This window comes from Pseudopodoces humilis, chromosome 3 (assembly GCF_049639895.1).
Source record: "Pseudopodoces humilis isolate 2021_Gansu_Grassland_sample_001 chromosome 3, ASM4963989v1, whole genome shotgun sequence".
Classification (NCBI taxonomy): domain Eukaryota; kingdom Metazoa; phylum Chordata; class Aves; order Passeriformes; family Paridae; genus Pseudopodoces; species Pseudopodoces humilis.
In genome coordinates, this window is record NC_142202.1 from 71,080,667 (window position 1) to 71,107,106 (window position 26,440).

General features: G+C 37.6%; 1 protein-coding gene across 1 annotated transcript in view; it reads left to right on the plus strand.

The window, feature by feature from the left end:
- Positions 1-26,440, plus strand: part of PREP (prolyl endopeptidase) — an 83,503-nt gene that overhangs the window by 13,085 nt on the left and 43,978 nt on the right. The window contains exons 7-8 of the mRNA XM_005518239.3: positions 8,258-8,363; positions 24,279-24,470. Coding sequence (XP_005518296.2) covers positions 8,258-8,363; positions 24,279-24,470 — 298 coding nt within the window. The remainder of the gene's footprint in view (positions 1-8,257; positions 8,364-24,278; positions 24,471-26,440) is intronic.

The window sequence follows — 26,440 nt, forward strand, 5'->3', positions numbered from 1 at the left end:
AAGTGGCAATAAAATGGAATTTGGACATTGTTATGCTTATTTTTGCCTAGTTCCATAAATAAAGGGGTTTTTATGGTGACAAATGTCCTGTAATGATGTATCCCCTTATTCATATTAGTGATGCTTATTAGTAGTAGTAGTAGTATTAGTTTTAGTACTCCTTTTCAGTATCATGTGCTAAACTACACATGTTGTGAAGGCAAATTCATTTTTCATGTTGCAGTCTGATTAATTAGGCTTTTGCTTTAGAACAGGGGGGTAAAGGAATGTAGCAGAGCTATGAGTTCTGAAACCACTGGTGTTGAACAGCCCCAATACTATTGTGGAAGTGGGAAGGACAGTGCATAGAGAAACACCTTCCTAATGTGGGATTTTGTTTAATAAATTGATGTTACAGGATGGGTAGGGCTGCTTATGGTGGTTTTCATGACCTCTAGGAGACATAATAAACTTCCAGAGATACTGGTATTTAGGAAGAAAGGCTATTTTAGGGAGGAGTGGAAATACAGCGATCCACCTCTGCAAATAATAATTAACTTTTCTAAGTGAGAATACTTTAAAACAGTTAGTATTCTGAGGTTGTGCTGTGAGCTCCAGCTGTAACACGTGGCTCTGCTGTAGTGATACTGATTAAAAAATGTTTTTTAATGATCAGGAGAAAAATATTCTGCAATTAAAAAAACCCAAAACAACAAAACCCAAACCAAAACAATGCCGTTGCAAAACGTGGTTTCATCCTTGGGCAATGGGTAAAAGTCTTCTTTTCAACCTATTCCAACAAGTTTTCTGGTCAGTTTTTCTAAGTGTTTGAGAAAGCAGAAGACCACAAAGTAATAGGGGAAAAATTAAGATACCATTAGTCAAAATCAAATTATATGCCTGTTTGCTGCTGAATATACTTCCTTGGTGCTAAGCTGCTGCTGTAGATTTTAAAATACAACTTTGCACAGCTCAACATGTTATAAAATGCATGCTTTCTTTCATGCATTCCTGTCAGATAAATTAAAAAATGTTTTAATTTCACAGCTTTGCTAGCCCACTAGTTAGAGACATTGTTTCACCCAAGCTTCAGTGAAAACAGTTGAATTATGGTGTGGGTTTTCTACTCTTAAGTACCAAACCTTTCTCTACAGTGGGGGGAGAGTTGAACTTTCATACCTAGGTTTGAACAGAATTTGCAAATCTTGCAACCAAGGTCAAAGAAGACAAATACCTCGCTTGCAAGTGAAAAGCACCTGACAAGGAGATCCTTCAGAGACTGCAGAATTAATAATGTTGCCATGATGCTTCATAAAAAATAACCTCAGGTGCACTGTAGGGAGTCAGAGTGGTTCGTATTCTCAAGATCTGGATGATCAGAAACTAGGTCATTCATAAGGACAAAAGAGCATTGTATAAAATTTTGTCAGCTTAATATATTTACAAGATAGTATGCAAGCAAATAGCTCCACGGTTCTTTTCCTTATTATGCATTCAACACCGACCCTAAGTATGGTTGATTTAAATAAAATCTGTGGTGCTGAAAATGCTGTTGGCAGAGAAATATAGATGCATTTCCAGCTCTTCACTTGAATGGATTGTTCATGAGGAAAAATATTGTTTATTGTTAGTCAGATATGTAAGTTTTGAAAAAGAGGCTATCAAATCTTTTAATTAGTCTAGAAAAAGCATGTGCATTTCTGGTACAGGTTGTAGAATGGTGGGAGAGTTGTGATGAGCAGGGATAGAATTTAATTGAATAACAGCCCGGCAGAGGGCACTCTGGTATGAAGATTTTTAAAACCTTGGCAATATCATATGTACTCTGGGAAAACAGGGGCTTCCCATGCTTCTCTGTTGAAGGAGCATTTTCTTGCTTCTTCTCCAGACTGAATAAGCATATCTCTCTTTCACAGACGGACTGTTATTCTCAGTTAAACAATAAGTTATATAACAGTCTTTCACAGTTGGTAGTGCAAGAAGTCCCTGTGGTACCACACCAGGAAAGTAAACAGAACAGAAAGGAGTGGGTGAGGAGAACCCTCCTATCCCAGTTCTGCCAGCAGTAAAATAAGTACAATTTTTCATGTTTTTTAACAATCACTGTGCACTGTCTCTGAATTATTTTTTTTTTTAATTCTTATTTTTATATTTAGAGCTGTCAGTTAATATCAATGGGTCGAAACCATGAGGGTGATCTTGCACATGAAATTCAGAGCACAGAGAAGTAGGCTGTGCCAGATGTGTGCTGGCTATAGTGTTTTCACTGCAGCAGTGCAGAATCATCCACAAGGGAAAAGTGAGCAGCACGGAGGGGAAGGGCTGAAAACATTGTCATTTTGCTCTAGTGAGACACATGCTGCTGGGTAAAACAGGGCTGTGGAAGTTTTTCTAAAGCCTTACACTTAGTCAAGGATGAATCTTGAATAGAAGCCTAGTATTAATATCTTCCTGCAGCTCTGGCAGTAGGCCCAGAGAATTTTACTCTTAAGAAAGAGGCAGGTAATCATGGTTGCACATGGCACTATGGGAGCTGATAATCTCTTACATAGCCAGGTTCCAGATGCTTTGGTGCTTTCCTTGCTCAAAAACAGGCTGAAAGCCACAGTGAAAAATGTGTGTGATGTTTGTCACCCCAGAAAGCTACTGATTTTATTCTGTGATAGACTTAGGAAAGAGAATGCATGTAAATATGTATGTACATACTGCTGTGTTCCTCTTTAGAGCAAGGCTGCCTGGTGTTCTGTTGGAATTGTAATAGTCATAAGCACAATATTCTAGGGTTAAAATTTAAAATCCCTTTTCTCTGGCTTTGGTAGGCTCTCTCAACCCCAAAGTTATTAGAGGCTCAAAAGTATATGGTCAGAATAGAAGTGCTCTTTGTCTCAGCACATTGTATCTAAAATCCAAGAATAAAAACCCAGCTGGAATAAGGGATTTGAATGAATGCCCAGAGCAAGTTTTCTAACCTGGTGAGTGGGTGGATAGAGCACATCAGAATGTTGTTTGCATATAACTGTGTCCACATCCTGCATAAAGTGTGTCAGGCTTGCACCTCAGAATGTAGGGGATTGGAAGGGGATTATATTTGACCTCATCCTGAAATTATGCATTCCTGTGATCACCCATCATTAGGGCTTCTGAAATCTGGTTGATTCTGAAACCAGTACTCTGCGAACAGAAAACAAAACAACACCTTTATAACCTGAGAGCAGCAGCTTCAGGTGGCTTGGATTGTGCAGACAGAAAGCTCCCAAGAGGTTGCTTTGTTAGAGGGAGTTCATGCCCTAATCCTCAACATCTCAAAATACTGTGAGAACATAAAATGTCATAGGAGCTATTTGCAAGCTTCAGTGACTTTCTGGCACCACTGCAGTGATAATATCAGAATGTAGCTATCGGTTTCCTTTATTAAAAAGACAACAAACCAGTACCACACCCCACAACCCCCACAAAAACACACAAGCCTTTACAAAAGGGTTTCCTATTCTAGGAAAGAAAATAGCTTTGATTTTTCTAATAAAAAGTGAGATAATAAAAGTGGAATTTGAAAGGCTAGGAGACAACTGTGGGGGGTCTTTGTCATCATGCAGGCAGATCTTTGCAGCACTGGCGCATGTGCACATCTGTGATAGTAGAACACTTGAGGCTGTTCACACAGTGTAATTGCTCTTTACTTGCCAAATGTTTCAGCAAATTTTACAGTAATTTTATTTTTTCTCTGTAGAACCCACATGCCTTGTGGGTTTTTGTTCATAATATTTTCCTTTGTTCATCTGATAGAAAGCTTAAAAATACTCATAAACAACAAAAGAGGTAATTTCTACAGCAAGTGAAAGGTTTCTTGCATGTAAATTCTTCTTAGTGGGGTCATATCCAGGGTGTTATGTAAAAGCCTTTGTGCAGAATATATCTAAAGTTAAGGAAGTAATTGCTGTCATGAATCTGTTTTACTGTGGTAACTGGGTACATTCCTAAATAACCTAAATAAGTATTTTAAAAAAAAAATATATTCAGTTACTCTGAGTGGTTTTAAGCTGTTACATTCATAGCATATAGTGAAAATTGTAGCAGTGTGAAAATCCAGCTTATTGATGCAATGAGTTTTTAGTTCCTAGTTCTTAATTCCATGTGTTGCATGGTTGCATCTTCATTGCCACACATCTTTCTGGATGATCTGATCTTTCATGGCTGGGTACGTTACAGTTAGTAATTTGACCTTTTAGCTCTGTTGGAAAGCTTTGATTCTGTCTGTGATTTTTGTGAACTTTAATTTTTATTTCTTTTTTTTTTTGTATGTGATTCATTTGCTGTGCTTCATTGGAAATGCATTAGATAGCAGTGACAATTGCTCAGTTTCATATGCAAAGGGTACCAGTGCATGAAGAGCAGTAGTTTGTGAAATAACTGCAGATGCAAATCAGATTGTAGATTACCAGAATGTTAATGCCTGCGGTTAAGAAGAGAGTTTATCTTTTTCTCAACACAGGCATAGGATCTAATAATTGAATTTTATTTTTTTTATTTTTAGTACCTTGTTACACAGAAACAAATTATGCAGTTATTAGGTTTTTTCCACTTTGATTATAAAAAAGGGCAAAGGTAGTAAAACTTTTGCACTTGTTATCTATAAAGGAATGACGTGTATAATTATAAGGCAATAATTGCCTTAATAGAATACAACATTATCTAAGGGCCCCTACTTGTGAATTAAATATAGAGAGCTCTTCTGTATCCTCAGTCTGGCAGTGGTGACTGTCCAGGTAACATCCACAGAACTTGCATTAATATTTACTGTTGGCATGCACATGACTTGAAAGTAGGGCACTCTAATATCTCTCATATTGACATTTTAGTTGAGCAATACATAAAACCAGGAAGTCTAAAAACCCAACAGCTTTCTTGTGTTCATTCTTTTTTGTTGTTGTTTGTTCAATTATGTATGAATTTTTGGTCTGAAATCTGCTGCTGCTGCTGCTAGACAAAATATTTCATTTTGTTTTTTCTGTGGATCCTCGTAAGCCTTTTGCAGTTCCTTATATGGCTTGTATAATGAATTAGTTGTATTTTGTAACAAAAGATGAGATTTGAGTGGTTAGAAGATTCTTTTTCTAATTAGACTTCCAAATAATTTTTCTTATTTTGGTGTTTATTGCAGTAAAGTTACGGGTAAACCGCTTCTTCTCTTAAAGTTTGTCTTAGCAGTGGTTTCTGTTCATCAAAATGGAGAGAACAGGTAACACTGAAGCAAAATTGCTAGGCAAAAAAAACAACTCAGAGAAAACACTCCACTATAAACCAAAATGCTACTATAAAGGAGGATTTGAAGGTTTTGATGCTTGACAGCCTAGATAAAATAGTAGTTGGGACTACTGCTATCTTACTGATACTGTTGTATATGTTTGTAAAGTGTAATGTTGGTCACAAGAAATATTTAAGAAATGGTAGATCTAACAAACTCAAAATTGCCAACTGACCGAATGACAGTAGTAATGAAACTAAAACCTACATACCAACATCAGCTCTTTGAAATAATCCTTCCTTTACTAGTCCTGAATTAGAGATTACTGTGTTTATGCCAGTAAAATCATTGTTATGCTGAAGGTTTTTAAAAGCTCCAGTTGAAAGGCTACAGGATTTCTTCTGTCCTGTTTTGACAGATACTAAATGTTGTTTTAAGAAGTGTGATTGCTTTATAGCCTGCTTACCTTTTACCAGTGTGTGTTATTTGAAATTATGGTAATTATTTTAATGAGACAAATGTGCATTGACTGGCATTCCAGATCTCTCTCAGAAATTCTTGAGATATGTTTCCTTTTCATCTTAAATGTGGGAAACCAGGTCTGATGTTGCAGCTGTCCCCCTTATGCTGAACCATAAATGCATTCTGATATTGAGTGAGGTACTAGTAGGAAATTTCAGTTCATAAATTTGTGAGCCAAGAGCAGGAATTGCAGCTCAACTCATGAAGATGATGTAGCAGTGTAAGAATAATTCAAATGATAGTTGATAAGTCCTATTTTCTTTTGCCATCCTGAAACCCTGACTCTTGCCTGTTTACAGTGTAGGGTCAGTGGCATTTGGGCTGTGATTACACATTCCTCAGTGCTGCAGTCTGAACTGCCTTGAGCAATCTCTGCCCCTGTTATTCATGTTTCCAGCTGTTTGCTGCTGTGTGTTAGCTTGGCCATTTGTGCAACTGAGCAGTGAACTGATTGAGATACTAATCTGGCAGAGGGGCTTCTAGTCTTCTTTTTTAATTGTGGATTGTTTAAGTTTTTTTCTTTCCCCTTCCCCTCCTGGATTCTTTGTTTTGTTTGTTTGGATGTTTTGTTTCCTCTGGATTCTTTCTTCTTTTCTGTTTATTGGAGGTTTAAATTTTTGGTTTTTATTTTAATATGCAATTTTTTCTGTTAGATCAGTTCTCTGAACTGGTTTACTTAACAAATGGTGGATGCTTGTACTGGCACAACATGGGCAATGAACTTGCATGGACACAAGCAACTACAGCAGTATGAAGAGCTAGAGACTGCATAAGCTGATGCTGCTGCCAGGATTGCTTATCAAACTGTAACTTTGCAATATGGATGTCTAAATCTGCAGTATAATACTGAACATTTTGGTATGCTGCAGTCAACCATCCTGTCCTGTTTCTGTCAAATTCTTTTGGGTTGTAGAACTCACTGGTATAAGAATAGTTTTAGTGATAGAGACACGTAATTGGTATCCCACCAGCAAGATGCTTTGGGAATTCTTACTTCAAGTTAAACATAAACTGTTACCAACTCTTTAACTAGTCCAGCTGGGTATATGGAAGGAAAAATTAGATGTACTCAGATTTGCTGTCATCAGATATTCTGAATTGCCCTTGCAACAACATCAGAAATTCGCAAATCTCTGTTCTTTCTTGGGTGAAGTTATTAGTCCTCTCCTAACAGTTTTATTCAGAGAATCAAAGAATAAATTTATGTGGGTTCTGACTGTGACTAAAAGAGTTTTTGTGTGTCATACTCTTGAGTTTGACCGAAATCAGTATTTTTATGTACAACTTAAAATTATTTGTTAAGTTTTTTCAGTAGGTGAGGAAATGAAGGGAGCTGGGTGCTTTCACAAGTATGGACAGATGTTTAAGCGACATATGGCAATCATTTTCTTAATTAAAATTTACACCTGCAATTATTGCTTACCTAAAACCACTGAAGATGTGTCTTTCAAGAAAGCACCTAATCTTGATTTCCATTTCTGGATATACTTGGTTCTAGGAAGGAGAAGGCAGAATAGCTCAATTTTGCAGGCTGCCCTGTTAAAGATGTCTTTGCTGTTTCATATAGTGGAGTGTTTTTTGGCTACAGTAGGAATCTTAGGTGTTATTTTCTATTTATCTTGTAAGCTTTCAGCTGTATGGACTTTTTTTGTAGTATAATTTGCTCTTAACAAAATGCCTGTAAAAATATGATTCAGAAACACTCATTTGGGGATTGTTTTTATTTCAAGGAGTGTTTGGTTGTTGGGTTTTTTTTGTTAACTTTCATACACTGAAATATGTTTCTGTTTTACTAGGTTCCTTTCTTCTGTCTTTGAAATTGTGGATCTGTTGGAATAGGTGTATAATTGGAACCCAATTCTTCTGAAATTTATTTTGCACAGCTCATTCTACATATATTTTGCATAACGAATGTTGCAAATACAAACTGAAATATATGTAAGAAGTAATTTCATTATAAGAATTGTTTTGAAGCTGTGTATAGTGCCAAGTGGAAGATTTCGAGAACCCATATTTGTATTTTGTGACTAGAGGTTTAAATTTCCAGTAGATATGGTCATATAAGAATGTGGACACTAAACAGCCCTTCTCTATCAGCCCTGTTAATAAAACATCAAAATTTGGTAATTTTGGAATATGGTCATAACAGCTCAGTCAGGAGAGGGAGACTTTTTGAGTTGATGACTTCTTGTTACTTTTTGCCTTTCCTTGTTGGACTTGCACTTTCAGAAGCTTTGTCAAGACATGTAGGACGTTTGCAAAGCCTGAGTAGCAAGAAGGATTGATAACCTTCTGTACTAGCAGACACCATTTCAGAAATTCTGTTGTGTGTGTACATGCATGTGCAAAAGTGAACCAAGAAGCTTTATCAGATCATTTATAATGTGGTTGTAGCTTGTAATGTTTGTTTAACAGCAGCACTAGATTTTTCTGCATGTGTGAACTCACTTTTCAAGTTGGACTTCTTTTTTCCAGCAGGTGAATTGTCTTTAATTTTTCTGTAACTTCTTACAGGTGTCGGATGATGGTCGATATGTCTTGCTGTCTGTCAGAGAAGGCTGTGATCCAGTGAACAGACTGTGGTACTGTGATCTACAGAAAGAGTCTCAGGGTATAACAGGTATGTGTTGCTCTGTAAGTTTGCTTCCTTTTAAGATGATATGATATTTGAAATACCTTATGTTTGAATGAAAAAAAAAATATATAACATATATATTCAAAACCATGTATTGCTTAACCACCTTAATGCAGAAATCGGATAAAATAAGCACTGCTAGCATTCCATTTTCTGTTATGCATCAGTAGATGGAAAACTCCATTCTTCATTCTGTAGTTTGTTTAAAAGGTCACAAGGAGAAGTTGGTATAGTATAAGCAGCTGTACCAGTGTATGTTCCATTTCATTCTACGCCAGTAATAAACATGTTTAAACTTCTTTTTGTATTTCAAAAATTTCACGTATCTCCCTTCAAATGCTGATAGCACCTTTTTTCAAAAAGTGACTGGCTTATAGATAACATTTTTTTCTATGTATAGTGCTAGGAAATAAAAATCCTCCAGTGTTATTTGGTAGCACCATTGTTACTACAGTAGAAGTATCAACTCATATTTCAAATCCGCTTTCATGAAGTGCTCCTTCCTTCCCTTCTAGTTGGAGTAGCCTTTGACTTTTGTGCATTAGGCTTTGTAGCCGCAGTGGTACAAGCCAGAAGTATGGCACGTTACACCCTATGGCTGTTGTTAATGGTTGACATAGATAGCTGGTTTACTGATTGGTGGTTTTGTATTTCCAGAGTGTTGGATTATTGAAAGGTATTTCTTAATATGTGTTTTGCACAGAACACTACTTAGCTCTTTTGATTCTTTCAGCTTCTCTCTGGAAACTTCAGAAACAGAATAAATATTGCTGTAGCTCTTTGTTGAACATTGGATCTCAAGGAACTTGTTCTGTTGTTTATTAGAATATTGAGGGGACAATACTACTGACTTGTCTACAACCAAACTTCAGCCAAGGCTGCCAGCAGCTTCCACATGCGCAGCCAATTCTTTGTTGTTTGTACATATCGAATCAGCCACGGCACCTTTCTTTCTTTGGCTCTGTGATCACCTTGGGAAGTTATCATCAAGGCACTGTAGAATTCTAGATTGCTTGAGCCCTAGATTACATCATCCTTCCACAGAGAAGACATCACAGAGGCTAGAATTTTCACTGTCAGGAGTATGACCAGTGAACATGAGTATTCTTCAGTTGTCTGAAGAAGGCATCATCTACTTCTTCCAAATTAGGAAGTTCAAAGCATGTACTACTACATATAGTACACTACTACTACATGCTCTATAGCACACAGTAGTATATATACCACTACAGTAGTACCCATGCTGGCCTGCCTGTTAATCTTAACCTGTGAGCTATTGACCATCTCCTGAACTGTCCCAAGACAGAACTCCACAAATTCCAGCTGTTCTTTCACATAAAAGACAACTCACCTCTTCTGCTTGCCAGTGTGTCCTTATTAAACAACCTTTATCTCTCTGTAGCATGGCAGTCCTGTGAGCTATCCCACCATGTCTCCATTATCCCAAGGAGGTCATAGTCCAGAAACTGCACACAGACTTCAAACTCCTCCTCTTTGTTCCCATGTTGTATGCATCAGTGTAGAGGCAGTTCAGGCAGGCACCCAAGTGTGCTGATTCCTCAGTACAGGTTTGAGAGCTTTATCCATGAGGCTGTTCTGCAGGCACTTCCTTCTTTACATGCCTATGCTTGGAGAGAATCTAATTCAGCTCTGTTTTGTGGATTGCTGTGTCTCTTTCATTGTTACCACTCAGGCCCTTGGCTTGCCTTTCACATCTTCCTTACTTGTTCAGGAATCACTTTCTCCTGTTTTTTTCTGGTTTAAAGCTCTGCTTACTGGGTTGTCTAACCTGCAAGGATCCTTTTGCCTTGCTTCATCCAGTAGACAGCAGTGCAGCAATAGTACAGAATGGGGTAACCTAGAACTGCTGCTGGATCATTGGTTTTTCACTTGGATGTGTATGGATGAATGTCTCCTGTTCCTTATTTGTGGCCTGCTTTCTATGGAAATAATACGGAGATGCTTAATCCCACTTTGCTTTTGACCATTGGCTTCCGAACACAATCAATGGTAATGGAAAAGCAGGAATCCCAGTGGCCCAACTCTCACAAGAATGTGTGGGAGGTCAGTTGGCCAGGCAGAGGTGAGAACATAAGATTGTGGCATAAATTTAATCTTGTTATACCTTGAAGACTCACTCAAATGAGAACCCTTATGGATACCTGAGATGTGGAGAAGGCTTCAGAAGTTTTTGTCATCTTAAACTTAAGCCACTTCTGGTCAAAGTTCTCTCCCCTGTGGATTATCAAAGATATGAAAGTCTATGAAGATTTGTCTTCCAGCTTTGATATTTGTAACTGCTCTCTCCTTTGAATTCTTGGATGACACTCTGTTTACATGGAATCGTAATATGAATTGAGTTAGAGTGTCAAATGACTGTACAAACCTATACACCACTAGGTTCCACTGTTTCCAGTATTCAGAGACTTGTGTCTCCTTGTTGCATACAACACTCTGTCTCACTTGTACTCACTTAAGAGGACTTTGAAGATGCACCCTTCCTGTGCATCTGCTTATTTGGATCATTACAGTATTCAGCAGGGTTTTGTCATCAACTGGGAGGCTGTGGTGACCTGAGACGATCAAGTTTCAGAGCCTTCATGGATTAGAAGGAGCAGTTATAAGCAATGACCTTTCTGAAGAGCTCCTTAAACAACCTGTTTTCCATTCTGATTTTTCCCAGAAGTGCCAATTGTAAGTCATAGATCAATTCATAGTGTGTTAAATAAGGGTGTTCTCAGACTTGAAATAAAGTCTAACAGCTGTAACTGGGAAAGTGCACTGGAATATCATAGTCAAGTAATATTGGCTGATAGGGAGGTGTATGATTTAAAGGACCTGTAGGGTGGACAAGTGGAGTAATTCTGTTTGGTTTTACGTTCCCTTGAGTGGGCTATTGGCTGAGTGATAACAGGGCTAAGTTGCTCTAAGCCACATGTTTATCCAAAAGCTGTTACATCATTGACTGCTTTGAAATCCAAAGTGGGTGAGATGAGAAATTAATTTTCTTACCTTATGCTGTAATGAACGACTCTGCTTGCCAAAATTCTGAATTGCCAAATTCTGTGTTGGAGGTAAAGTGAAAATCACCTCCAGATGTAGATGTGATAAAATGGTGGACTGAATGTACCTGTTTAGACCATTAGCTGAGGCTCCTGCTCTCCTGTGCTCCCTCAGGATGCTTCAGTCCATGTGAAATACAGGTATCTCTCTGGACAGATTTGGACCCCTGTGCCAATTGGAAAAGATTCCCATGGCTTGTAGCTCACATGCTTCTAAGATTAAAGGGAGAAAAAGAAAAGAGAATTACCACAAAACTGAAAGCAAATTGAAAAAAATTAAAGCAGGAACACTTCTTCTGTGGCATCTGAAATAAAGTACAAACTAGGGGGCAGAGAGAAAATGGTCTGATTAAGGCACAGATATTTGTGAAGAAGCTGTCAGAAAAAAACAGAATTAGCAGGACTATTTGAGTGAATATTAGTTATTTCAGAAATTGTACTGACTGGTGAAGAAGGAATGAGGGAAATTGAAAAATGAGAGAAAATGGATGATGGTATTATAGGTAGCCTATGATCTAGCCGATAACACATCTGATATAGGTGCTGTTTTAAGGACAGAGTGATTTGGCAACTCCAATTTTGTAACCATAAAGAAGAGGTGAAATAACGTTGGATGGGCTCTGATTATTTCAGTCAAAATGCTTTTACATCCTGGAGGTGCTTGCTGAAGACAGAGATGCAGATAAGTCTGAATTTGCAACTGAAAGCTGAAAATGACCATTAAATTCTTAAGTTACTTATTTTACTTACTACTTAGTTACTTATTTATACTAGTTTTTAACACCTTGTTAAAGTGATACTGACTAAACTGCTTCCTGGATTATTGAAATTGGTTGACCAAGGAAAGTTTCTGTCAAGAGACAGGACTATGGTTTTGTAATGAAGAGGAAAAAAGTAATGGAACTAGTAATCAAGGGAAAGGACCGAATGAATGGAATGTACCTCAGAGCTGAAGGGGCACAACTGATATTGCAGTCTTGTAGTAATTTTGTACTGAGGTTATTCTGTCCCTTTTTTTTTTTTTTTTTAATCTCCTTCCATAGTAGACCTCTTATATCTGTGTCCCTTATATCACTTCCAGTGTTTGGACCTGTCCTTTAAAATCCCAGAGGCTAGTTATAGAAATGTCCTTAATACTATGTAATTTCTTTGAGATACATGAGAATTTACGTCCTGTTTGAGTAGCAGGTCAAGATAAACGCACATGTGTATATTTATGGACTAAAGCCACACTGTGGTTGTAGAAGCTCCTGTACTTAGTGTTCTGACTGTATCATTCTGCAGCAGCATCCCGGCTGTAGCAGCAAAGATGAGTAGGCAGATCTGACTTCCCTTGTCTGGATGGAGCAAAACAAAGGTTAGGACTTCCCTCAACTATGAAGGGATCACGATAATAAACTATTCCTGTCGTAGGCATTTTATAGGCCAGTTACCTGTTATTAGCTCTTCTTGTACTGAATAGCAATATTGTGGTTTCTAGGTTGAGGCCCTTGGATTCAGTGAAAGCCATTTGTGTTTCCATGAAGTGATTCGTAGTTTGGATCCCTTTGACACAAAGGGATCCAGTAAGCTGTACAGCTTATTTAGTGATTGTTTTTATATTTTGTATTTGTACATTTATATTTTCTATTTGTATAGTGATTGTTTTTATATTTTTTTTTCTCATTTCACTGAGGACCTAAATATTTTGAAAACTTCATGCAATCTCGCAATATTGCACTGGATATGTAGAGCTTGGTATGTGTCAGATTTCATATGATCAAATAAAAATTTAAGTCTGCTCTTTCATGTATACCCTTCATTGATATAGTTTTTCATTATTTTCATTTTTGGGACTTGTTTGATTTAGCTGAACTAGTCTACTTCAACATGCAGCTGGACATATAAAATTGTATACTTATTAACTCTTTCAAGTCTAGTGTCAAGAAATTTCTCATACTTCTGAATTTATTTGTGTTGTTAAGTCATAGTTTAGAAAGAGTAAATGCTCTGTACTTAAGGGTTGTTAGAATTAAAGTTAGCTAGCTCATTTGTGGGCTTTGTTTCTAACTTACTGTAGGTTAGAAATGTGGCACAATTTAAAAAAAATATTTTTACCTATATGTTAGGAGACCTTGGTCAGAATAAGTTCATTTTGTCTGTCTGAGAGACAAAAAAAGGCCTTTTCCCTCAAATAACACAGTAGCTGGTTGAATTATTTTGCTTAAATTTGCAGGGGAGAGTGGGGAAGCAGAGTGAAAAGGGGGGATATTCATCTTGGGAAAAGAGAGAAGAAACAGGAGTGCAAAATTAAAAATGTGTGGAAGTAAAAATGCTTAATAGATGTCTGCCTGATAGAACTTGGAACATGGCTGTGAATTCAGGGATGAGTCAGCTGCTGTGGGAATCATCAAGCAATACAATATAGCCCATAACAAGCTTACAGGAGCTCAGATATTTCTTTCCCCAGTAGGTGAAAGGAACGTGTATTCTTCTGTTTTTACTCTTACTTACGTTTTTATAGCAAGAAAATATTTCCTTTTTAAATTTCAAATTAAATTCAGCAGTTTATGGCTGTTTTGAAAAGATTCATCCAACCAGATAAGCTCATTTAGTCAAAAAAACAAAAACAAAAAAACCACTTTTTTGCCTTCTTAAATTGTGAACTTCTTTCATATTTATGCTCAATTACATGCCTATCCCATTTTTGCTGTCTGTCTAGACAATACAAATAAAAAAGTAAATTTGCACCTTTTCAGTCCAAGACACTGGGAGGGAAGATCCAGATTGTTCCGCAAGAAATAGAACAGAATAATTTTGTTAACAATCTAAAGTAAATTGCTTTGATGAAGAGGAAACCTCTGGTTTAACTGTCTCACAGATTATCTTTTTATGAAATATGGTTTGTCCGATATTTGCCACTTAATTATTGCTTTAGTAATCTTGAGTTAATGCGTTTCATTACCTTCCTGCATAGCATGTGTTGTTGCTTCTTTTTGCATATACTGCCTTTAAATAATAAGTGAGGTGATAATGATGTCATCAAAGACTCTCTGGAAGAGAGAATATTATGTTAGTTCTGTTGTGCTGAAGGAAGTTGTGCTTTTGATTGCTCATTAATTTCTCAGGCTGTGATTCAGTGGATGTTAACTTGCCCTGTGTTGAGTGGAAAATCATCTTAGCCTCTGATTGGAGATCACAGCTAATAAATGAGGGTAGACTATGTCTAAATGTTCAGGAAATTTTAAAGGATTTAACTTGTCTATTTCTACATCTGAAAACTGAGGTTTGTAGATAGATCTTCCCCCTTTACTATATGTCATGATATTTTTGTCAACAGTTGTAGATTAATCAAATTTGCAGTGCAGTCTCCTGTGATATTCCTTGTCAGATTGTTTTCCTCAGAAGATAATCTACACAGCAGTGTTTCTGTTTCTTTCCACGAACATTACATGGAGCTTCTGAGCATCTTTTCTGCCTCCTGGATTCGCGAAAATGTTCTTCATGCTTTCCTTCCCCCTTCACAGGGTTTCTACTGTATACAGACTGGGTCATTTTCCTCTTCAAATGTTCAGGTTGTTTGCTAGGTTTTTAAGCAGGCCATTGTAAGCTACTTGTGCCAATAGCTTCCTTTTAATGGGGATTTTAAATTAGTCTGCAAAGATAAGAGATTTGGGGAGATACTGTTTCCCTTCCTTCCCTACTACCATAGGCCTCTTGTGAATCCCACCAGATTAACCCAGCTTGTGGCATAGCTTTTGTGACAAAACTCTTTGTGTTAGAAATGAGCAGGTTTACTGATTCGAATTTTGTTTACAGCTAACTTAACCAAACCTTTTAAAAAGGTTTTTATCTCATATCAGTGTTTTACAAATACTCCATTTCTCAAGACCTCTGGTCATAATTCACAGTGTTGTGGCAAGAAAATGCTGTGAGAAGACCCCACTGGGAGGACACAGCTGATTGCTTTTTAAGCTTTTGGGGTAACTCCCTTGCTGTACTCTGTTTCAAATAACAGTGGATATGGGTGCTCTTCCCTTTGTGCTTGCCTCTTTAGTTCCTTGTGGAGCGAGGTTTAAAAAGATCAGGGACAAAATTATAGGATTCTTGTCCAGATTTGACCACTCTGTCAGCTGATAAGGTTTAATTTGGCTTTATGAGTAAGTAGCAGGAGTGCAGTGCCTGTTGGGTCAGGAAGGACAGCACTGTGGGTTCATGGCCAGAAGGTTATTCCTTCATTCAATACTCCAGATTTCCCTACTTATCTTGCTAAACTGTTAGTAGGTTTTTTAACTCTTGGCTCCTGTAACAAAAATTTAAAAGTGGTCTAATGCTAAGTATTTAATAAAAAACATATATTTACCCAGCAGCTGAACAATGTAAGGCACAATTTTTGGTAGCTGTTTTATCAAATTTGTCTTTCACAAGATAAACAGGACTCAGGTTTGCTTGTTTGTTGAACCAGTCAAACAAGAAAACTTCTCGTATTAATCACTTTGCTTAACTGTTCTTGGTATACTTGAAAATGCCTCATAGTAGCCAAACACCTGGATACACAGTAATCAAACAATTATTTATTAGCAAACCTTGTTGTACACCTTAACAAAGAACCCCAAAAATCAAAAAAACCCAACCAACCAAAAAGAAACTATCATTACCCAAAAAAAAAAAAAAAGACCACAAAAACAGTAGATTTTTTTATATAGCATGTCTCTTCATGCTTCTGTGCCTGATAATAATTTTGTTTTTCCCATTTCTTGAGAAATGAGATTGTTTCTTTTTGATTAGATTGTCAGCCTTGACTGTTTACTGTTTTGAATATGTGATTTGGTGCTGTGAAGAAGGAATTTAGTGCAAATCTGTTGGTGTGCAACAAGAAATAAATGAAAGGTATTTAATCACCCTTGGCCATGAACTTAGACTAGGATGACATAGCCTATTGGCCTTGTTGAAATTGTCCTTAATATTGACCTTTTTCTTTATTCTGTATTGTGGTAGCAGCTCAGAAGCCTAATGAAAAAAATGGGGATCCCCTTGTGAACACTATAGAACTGTTTTATGAGTTACTGACTCAGAGCTCTGGGCAGAGCCCCACTTTGCTCTTCCTGGGGGACCTGAAGCATGATAGCAGAGGGGAGAAAAGGAGGGATATAAGCCATCACAGGGAGCAGAAGAGGTGGCTCTTCTCATAACCTTTGGGTATGTAGAAACAGCTGCAGTGATTTCTGGCATACAGAAAGCGTAGCAGGTTGGCTAATTGAGTTGTTGGATTGGAAGGAAAGCTGAACACAGGTTTGTTTTATATAGGAGGTACAGGGGCTTTCTGGAGAGAGAACAGTGATAGGGGCTCTTATAGTTGGGTACTGGGCTGCTTGGAGATTGGTGGTTTGTGTCTGCTGGGAACAGTGTGAGGTGGTGGGAGGACACTTGTAGGGGAATAGGAACTAGTGAAAAATACTTGAGAACCACTGGCTTGAAAAGATGTAATAAAAATTGAGCAAACACAGAAGTTCACAGCTTGCTGGTTGCTTAGTCATTGTCAGTTGGAACTGCTTTGTACTAGACTCGCAGTGAGAGGTTGCAAGAAAGAATTTAAGAGCAAGGCTGTCAGTCAGAAGTGTTTTTAATTTTGTTTCTTTGTTTAGAGTATTCTGTTTTTCCCCACACTAAAAAAATGTATGTGACTTGAGGACAGGTGGAAAAAGGTAATGTTTGTCCACTTCAGTGTTGAAAATAGCATTGTTTGGCCTTCTTAGTTTAGTCTTGCAATTTATAAGGCTCTCTTAATAAATAAATAAGCAATGAAAAGTGCTATATACAGTAACATCAAAGGGATGAGTCAGTCTGTGCTGTGTAGCTTGAAATAGTGGATCAAAACCTTTGTAATGAAAATGAACGAGACAGTGAGGCTACAGTAGACATCAGCTATAAAGTGCAACGTGGTGAGAGGGAAAATACTCTTCCATATTTTGAAAAACTTTTCTGTGATTGAAGTAACTTTTCTTAAAAGTTCCAAAAATAAATATCAAAACAAGGCTATTGTATCCTAACAAATGGGGAGAAAAAATTAGTTGTCTTTAAAAATATGTGGAAGGATCAACAATAGAGTGTTTATGAAAAATGTTTCATATCTCTTAAATGTGAATTTCAAAGTTTTGCTTTCACTGTATTTTTTTATTTATTTATTATAGAAAATATAAGTATAAATGCATACTTCATATGTATTTATTCTTGGAGGCAAATTATTAGCAATAGAGATAAGTAAATTACTGACAAAAATGCCCTACGGGGCATCATCTATTTGAATTTCTGTAAGGCCTTTGATGTGATTCCCTACAGTATCTGTCTCTAAATTGGAGAGATACGAATTTGGTGAGCAGATTCTTGGGTGGATGAGGTATTGGTGAATGATCACATCCAGAGGGTAGTGGTCAACAGCTCAGTGTCCCAATGACCACAGGTGACAGGCGTCTGTGGTCTAATGGGACCGTACATACTCAGGGCTCCCATACTGGGAGCGGTGCTACATAAACAATGGGATCGAGTGCACCTTCAGCAAGTCTGCAGACATCACCAAGCTGAGTGGTGCTTCACACCTGAAGGACAGGATACCTTATGGATGGACCTGGACAAGCTCAAGGAATGGACCCATGGGAATCTCATGAAGTTCCACAGGGTCAAGTGCAAGGTGCACCTGTGTTGGCGTAACACCCTTTATCAATGCTATCTGCAGGATGAAGGGATTGAGAGCAGCCCTGCTAGATCTGAGAAGAACTTGGTATTGATGGATGAGAGGCTGGATATGACCAGGCAGTGTACACTCACAGCCCAGATGGCAAATTGTTTCCTAGGCTGCATCCAAACCAGCATGGCCAGCAGGACAAGGGAGGGGATTCTGTGCCTCTGTCATGCTCTCTTGAGACCCCCATCTGGAACACTGCATCCTGCTCTGGGGACCCCAGCACAGAGAGGACATTTGACCTGTTGGAGTGGACCCAGAGGAGGATCATGATGAAGATCAGAAGACTGGAGCACCTCTCCATGAGGAAAGGCTGAAGAGCTGTGGTTGTTCAGCCTGGAGAAGAGAAGGCTTCAGGGAAACCTTGCTGCTGCCTTGCAACTTTAAGGATGTCTGTAAGAAAGATGGAGACAAACTTTTTAGCAGGGCCTGTTGCCATACAAAAAACATAGTAGTTTTAAACTAAAAAAAAAGAGTAGGTTTAGATTAGATAGAAGGAAGAAGATTTTTTACTATAAATGTGTTAAAACATTTGAACAGGTTGCCCAGAGGGGTGATGGATGCCCCATTCTTGAAAACATTTAAATTCAGGTGGGGTGGGGCTTTGAGCAACTGGATCTAGTTGAAGATGTCTCTGCTCATTGCAAGGGGATCGGCATAGATGACCTTTAAAAGTCCTTTCAAATGCAAACTATTCAATGAAATTAAATAGCGTGCTGTTAATTTGAGCAAGGACATCTTCGTGCTGCTACTGTCTGTCTGGACATTACATTTATAAAGCACAGAATCATAGAATGTTGAGGGGTTGGAATAGACCTTAAAGATCATCCAGTCCCAACCCTACCTGCTGTGGGCAGGGTCACCAACCATTAGACCAGGTTACTCAAAGCCTTACTCAAGCTGGCTTGGAACACCTCCAGGGTAAATAGTATTCATAATGAGGTTATTTTTTAGATGAGGTATTTGAGGCTTTTATCTGTTAATATTAGAGAAAGTGTAGTGTGAGGGAGATTACTTTTGATTCCTGCTTTTCTGTTGCTATGTTCTGCTGTCTGAGGGCATGAGCTATAACTCTCTCAAAATGAACCATACATATTCTCCTCTGTCTTTTGAGTGATTATCCCAGTGGAAGTAAAATTGAAGCCTTGAAACTGATTGAGAAATGTCCGTTCATAAAAGTGCTTGATTTCTTTCTTCTGGATTAATCTTTGAATATATCTTGACACATCTGAACTTTTTACTTAAAGGAATGAATATTGCTTCCTTCCATTTATTTATATTTTAGACGGCAAATACATTAACTTTCCATGATCACTGAGTAGCTGTCATCCATCATCTGCAAAATGAGTGATACCTTCTCAGTATAAATACAAAAGTTGCATTCCTCTCAGGAACATCTTGATATCTCCTTTACAGTATTTCCTCCCTCAGATGTTTATAAGTGAAGTCAGGTCCCAAGGCATAGAGAGATTTTGCTTTTAAAGATGTCCAAATTGTTTGAAAATCTCTCTTGCCTTTGGAGACCTGAGTGAGACAATTAAATATTTGTGGCTTTGAAGAAATAAAAGGAAAAACCCGGAGTTCTTTTCCCTAGCTGCCTCACTCAGAACAGGGGCTTGAGAACAAATTGAGTATTGCGTGATTCAAAAAGAAATTAGATTCTGATGTTGAAGTAGATGTCTGAGTGACGGACTCTGCCATTCAGTTCCCAGAATATGTTATGAACATGCCACAGGGGACCTGAAACAGTCTCTTCCAATCTGATGTATGCTGTGTACCATGAAATTATCTGTCTTCTATTGAATGTAAAACCTAGTGTAGATAAGTACTGTGAAACACCGTAAGAGGTTGTCTAGAGAGGTTGTGGATGCCCTATCCCTGGAGGTATTCAAATCCAGGTAGGACAGGGCTTTGAGCACCTGGTATAGTGGAATGTGACCTTATCCATGACAGGATGGTTGAAGCTAGATGGCTTTTAAGATCCAACCCAAATCATTCTGTGATTCCATGAAAATTCTAGGGGTTAAAAAGTCATGATCTTTCTTTGGGTAGAAGTTTATGTGTGTACTGTAATAAAATGTGGCATCATTCTTTGGGTTAGAAAGCCTGCCCTGTTCTTATGAGCCTCCTGGTTCATTTCCTGAGCTTTCTCAGCACTGCTCCATTTCTAGAAAAGTTGTCCTGCAAAAAATGACAAGTCAGAATGGAATTTATGGAGTTGAACATTTATATCTTTACCTGGTAATTTTGACTGTTAGGGCACATGAAAAAAGCCAAATGCAAGTGTTTGCCTTTTTTCCCAGTGTCAGATAACCCTGCTGTTAAACCCTGTCTCTCCAGTAGGCACCGACAAGATGTTATTTGCCATTGTTTGGCAAAATTGTTTGGCCTTTGCATGAAACATGAAATAATGGAAGTATCTAGAACACATACATAGTGACTCTCAGCCACTCTATTCTTTCTGTCTAAAGACAGTTGGTAACAAGACCTTGTGATAACTCGTGCTCTTATCAATTTGTTCAAATTAGCTTTTCCTTCTCCTATAGTTGTCATCATTCAGTTACAGACATGCTTCATCACCCAGAGCTCTCAGCAGACCATGGAATATTTTACTATGTTCAGAGGCCAGTACAAGATTGAGGGCTTATTCTGTTATGCTTACTGAAACAATTTCTCTTTTGATCTTCTATGGATCCAAAAACTTCGTTTAAAAATTCTGTCTGTACACTGAATGTTGCTTTTGTCTTTTGCAGAAGCCTAGCTCTGTAGGTTTATTATTTTCTGTTGAGTGGCATGGCTTTATTGTCCACTGAATTCTACCTGCAGTTCCTATTGTAATGCAGTTATGTGGTGATGAATAACTGATTGGTATAAAACATTTAGGCAAAACCATCTGTATCTTCTCAGCAATGTATTTTAATAGAAAGACTGGCAGGGAGAAGGATTTGGGTATAGCAACAGTATACAGGAAACTGTCATGCTTTTCCTGTATATGTCTGTCTCACTTGTATCCTTATGTGTCTGTATCCTTATGTGGATTAAATTGAAGTCTATAGTGTTTCAGGTGTTAGGAGTAGCCTTAGACTATATAAATGCCCCTTCTCAATGATTCTTCTCAAAGACACATGTTCTCAGAGGGCTGCTGGTTAAACTTGTAAATTCTTATCAGGATCCAGTTCTTTAATTCTTTTCTCTCCTTTTTATAAAGAATGGGCAGAATGTCCATCCTTCATTTTGTTTTTCAAGTACTTTCTGAAGCCATAACTTACAGATGTACTGTTCTTTTTGTTACTGAGAGGCAAGGCCAGAGTGCTTGACATGGGGGTAGTGCCATGCTAGTGAACTGTATGGGCCTGTACCTTCCTTGTGTTACCACGGGCATGACCTGGAAAGAAATGGTGTCTGTCCCCATCACTTTTCAACCATATTAGTGCCCAATGAACTGATTGTGTTTGTCATCAAGTTATTTCTAGCCCGAAGGAGAAGGCTAAGCAGGAGGATCTGAAGCAATGCTAGAATACCCTTTTCAGTCACAGCCACAACTAGGTTACCTGCAACCAGCAATAAAGAAGCATCCTCTTATGGCTGATACCTTGTGTCATTGCAAAGGATTTCTTCTTCTCACTGGAGAACTGCAGCACATACCCTGTGCTGCAATGATGTGTCTGATGAAAGGGCTGCCTGTAGTTGCCTCATTACCACCTCTGATCCTGGATTTAGATGTTGGCGTATTTAACCACTTCAGTAAGACAGTGGTTTAGAGGTAATTCATCTGCAGTATTTGTCTTCTAAGGATTACATAAAAGCCACTTTAATAAGATGGATGCTGTTGTTTTTGTATAATAACAACTAAGTGTGCCCCTAAGAACATCAACAACTAAGTGTGCCCTAACTAAGAACATCAACCCTCTCACTTTTTTGCTAGCTGCTCACTTAGGAGTGGATGAATGAGTTGCAAGGAAGCAATGTAAATCCCTACTGTCACGTTATTGTCCTTATATCCCAAGTATATTGTCCTATATCCAAGTTCTGTTGCACTTATGGAGACTACAACTATTGTGCACATTTACCATTAAAAAAGTGATTTTTCAACAGTCTGGTGATTTCTTTTTATGAAATGTACTTCATTTACTTGTACTTCATACTTGTACTTCATACTTGTACTTCAGTATGTTGGTTTCATTCTGTGAGATACTGCTATGGTATAAAGTTTTTATTTCTTAAAATGCCTGTGCAAGTGATTTGAAATCCTGAAATGGTTTCACTGGTGTTTATCAGGGTTCACTGTTGTAGGCTGGATTTGCTTTGCTTTTACTGGGCATCAAAGCAGGTTTTCTCTGTGGAACTCACAGCAACTGGAGTGACTAGTAGGATTTTTCTTCAGCGTGAAATCTCTTGAGAAGGGCAAAACTTTGGATCTCAGGAAAAATCAAAATTTAAGGGGCAGTGTATTCTCTCAAGATTCCAAGTTCACTTTGCATGCCTACATACAAAGTATGTATGTCTAAGTTCACTTTGATTGTCTGGAAAGTTCGTATTACAGCAGTACAAAAAATAGAATTTAATCACTTTGCATGAAGAGACAGGGAAGTTTTCTTTAAACCAAGATGGCAATTAAGAGATACAAACTTTATGAATGTACCAGGCCTGACTGTACTCTGCTATTACATCTAATGGGTTTAAGTAACCTTAGTCATCTCACTGCTTCCTCAATTATTCTTTTATTTTTTTAAATTTACAGTAATTACAGCTCGAGTATGAGCTACTTGCATTATTCTGCTCAGCTTTTAATATTATAAAATAAGCTGAAATGCTTTTTTATTGATACAAACATTGCATTATGGACTTTCACAAACAGATTTATGGGCAGTTTGTTTGTTTATACTTAAAAGCGAAGACCAAACCTGTAGCATTAGGAGACGGGCAGACAGTGCACTAGATGTTATTTTAAGATATAAGAGCTTTAGTTTCACTTATCAATAAGGATTCTCATTTTCCAGCTTAGCTAATGTATGATGCTTGCAATAGTAAGTTTTGATGATAGGTTGTGTTGTAGACATAACAAGTATATCACATATCTTATGCAGCTACATTTCAGCTTTTTCTTTCTACTAGCTGCTCAACCTATTGCAAAACAGGAAAATGTGAATAAAAAGCTGTAGAGTCTTAAAATTCCATCTTCAGGTTGAGTCAATACTACCCACTCTGTACCATAGTCTGAAACTGAGGCAATTCATTTTTGAGACAAGTCCACTTCTTTTATTGAGTGTGATATTCTAGGAGTTTGATAGGCAAAATGCAATTCATTCTTCAGGAACACAGATGTTTTTGCTAACTGTAGTTGTCCTTTGGTTGTTCTGCAGAACAGCATTTCAGGAATGTTGTTTCTGAGTTGAAAGGGAAGTTCCTCATGATGAAGTTTATTGTATTCATTCCAATGGCATCATTTCATATTCTTCGGGAAGTTCTGGGCTTTTAAGGAGAATAGAAAGTTTTCCATTTAAATTTTTCTGCAGGAACTAACATTTCTTTAAACATTTCCCAAATGAACATTTTCCAAACATTTCTTTACTATTAAAATTCCTCTATAATTAAATATATATATCTTACTTCTTTATAATTAAATAGTAATATTAGAAAAAGTGTTTAAAATAAAACTGCACGTGAAACCTTAGTGCAGTCTTTCAACTCAGCTGCAGCCCTTCATTCTAGGTTTGTAGAAGGGAGCACTTGTGAGAACCTGATGTGCTCAGTGGTGTTGGCTTCAGAGCAGCCACTGTGGTAAGAAGCATTTCTGTGGTAAACATCTGAGCTCTCCAGATGCCCCTTAGGAAAGCTGATGGAAAACGAGCCATAATTCTGTCAGTATTTTGCTAGAAATTCCTCCAAACCAGTCATGTTAATGTGTCTGTGAACTGGCATTTTTCCACTGCAGCCTATTGATCAGGAGCATTCTTTGGACGTTCTTAATACCTGGTTCACATTCTGGCCTTTCCATAGCTGTGCTTGTGGTCACTGCCATTGTGCAAGAAAGAGCCTCCAGCAATTGCCAGGAAGGCCTTGCCCTCAGGTGTTGAAAGGTTTTGTTTGAGGAATTGACATCTATATTTGATCTTGCAGGAATTCTTCAATGGGTGAAGCTGATAGATAACTTTGAGGCTGAGTACGAGTATGTCACCAATGAAGGAACAGTGTTCACTTTCAAGACAAACCGCCATTCTCCAAATTATCGGTTAATCAACATTGACTTCAGTGATCCAGAGGAATCCAAATGGAAAGTTCTCGTCCCTGAACATGAAAAAGATGTTCTAGGTAAGAGTTCATGTCAAGTTAAAGACATTAGGTTCTGCTTTTTCCAAATTAATTCAGTAATTAGTCTGTTGAATGATCTTTTACAGACCTTCTTGCTTTTTTCATGTGTTTAAACTTTGTTTAGGATTTGCAGTTAAAAGACTTGCTGAGATAGAAACGATTCAGAATATCGTTCTGTCATCAACATCTTATGTGGCCCTAGTGAAGTTGCTTCATCTGTCCTTGTTTTAATTCTGTGTTGGTAGGAAATGAGGGAAAAGTATTTTTCTGTTTCATGTCAGTGAAATAAATGTTTACTAGACAGGGATTACAATAAGAGGGACTTTGTAAGGAGAAAGAGGTAAAGAGCAAACCTGGCTGTACTGCAGCGTGCTTTGAATAGAATTGGTCAGAATTTGAGACAGGATTTCTTTTGTTCCTGGAGTAAGGGGAGTAAACAATACTTGAAAAAAAAAGCCTCAGGAAAGTGTAAGAAAATGGATAAATCTTTAGTTTTGACATAATTAAAATAAAGGTATATTGTTTTAATCCCATCATTTTGCAGAAAGTTCTATGGAAGCTTAGAATTAGTTTCAGATAATACAGAAGAACCTCCTCTGAGCTGTTTTTTGACAGATGCCTAGTGTATATTTATGTAGTTTGCTCTCCATACAGTACAAGGTACAATTACTATTTATCTAAGATAATTAGTTATTCAAAAATACTCTGGCATTTTTATTAATCTATTTTTATATAAATTTCTTAATGTTTGCTACTTTTCCAGTGAAGAGCTGCTTTGTAGAATGAGTCAAATTCTCTTTGTGTATATTATTTGATACATGCATATACAGTAACTTCTGTCCTCACTGAGACAAACCTATTTTACTATTTCAAAATCATCATTTTGTCACTTAAAAAAAATCTTTATTTCTGTCTGCAGTTCACAATGTGTCCTGTGTGATTTCTGCCACAGCCTAGATGTCCCCAGTGTGATATAAATGTTGATTCTGAATAGATCCAGAATTGTAGTCATGTTGGAAGTGACTGGGGTCTAGAATATTGAGAGAATTTTAGTGAATAGAAATGTAGCAAATTAGAGCTTGGTGAAGCACAGATATTTTCTTAAGATTGGGTACTAGTTGAATCAGAAGCAACCTGCATCTTAAATTAAATATGTTTCAAGTCCTAAGCAGAGAATTAATAATAGATGTAAGTGCAAAAATGCTTCCAAGTCTTAATTTTGGCCATGTGCAAATTCACTGGTGGTGTGTTAAGCTATGCTTAAATTACAAGGATCAGCAGTTTATAAAGCGGGACCAAATTGGACTTGGATGTGGTGACTGTATAAATAGAATGGGACAGGAACGTTTTACTGACATGAAATGTGGTTACCATGTGTGAATTTACCTGAAAAATGGTCTAGGCAGCTGAAGGTCTTTGACCAATGGCTCTATAAGCACTGATTATCTATTCTTTTCCAGTCAGATAAATACCAGATCTGCTCTTCCCTACGCTGTGGTATTTAGCTCAAATCCATTTCGGTTTCATTCTAAAGGCAAAGTCGTGATGAGTTCATGTTCATGCACAAAGAAAAATTTAATGCGTGCAACATTCATTTAATGGCTTATTCATGACAGCCTTGACAGTAAGACTTAACAAGAACTGCATTAAAAAATTTGAAACCTCAGATGAATGGGTTTGCTGAGGACACTGGCCTTTAGACTGTAAACCCATCAGGCATTCAGTTCTTAAACACTTGAAAGCAAACATAATCTGTCATATACAACCATCAGGGTGACTTTCAGGAATATGTTGTGTGTCATTAATCTTTTATTGTAGCTGAATGTGAAGCTAGAACAGGTAATCATATGTCTACTTCTCTCCTTAGCTTTTTGGAGTAGTATGTAAAGAAATTGGATTGAACTAACAAATGAAAGAGTCTCCATAAGAAGATGAGTTTTACGTAGGTCTTAATAAATCTATAGTAGATC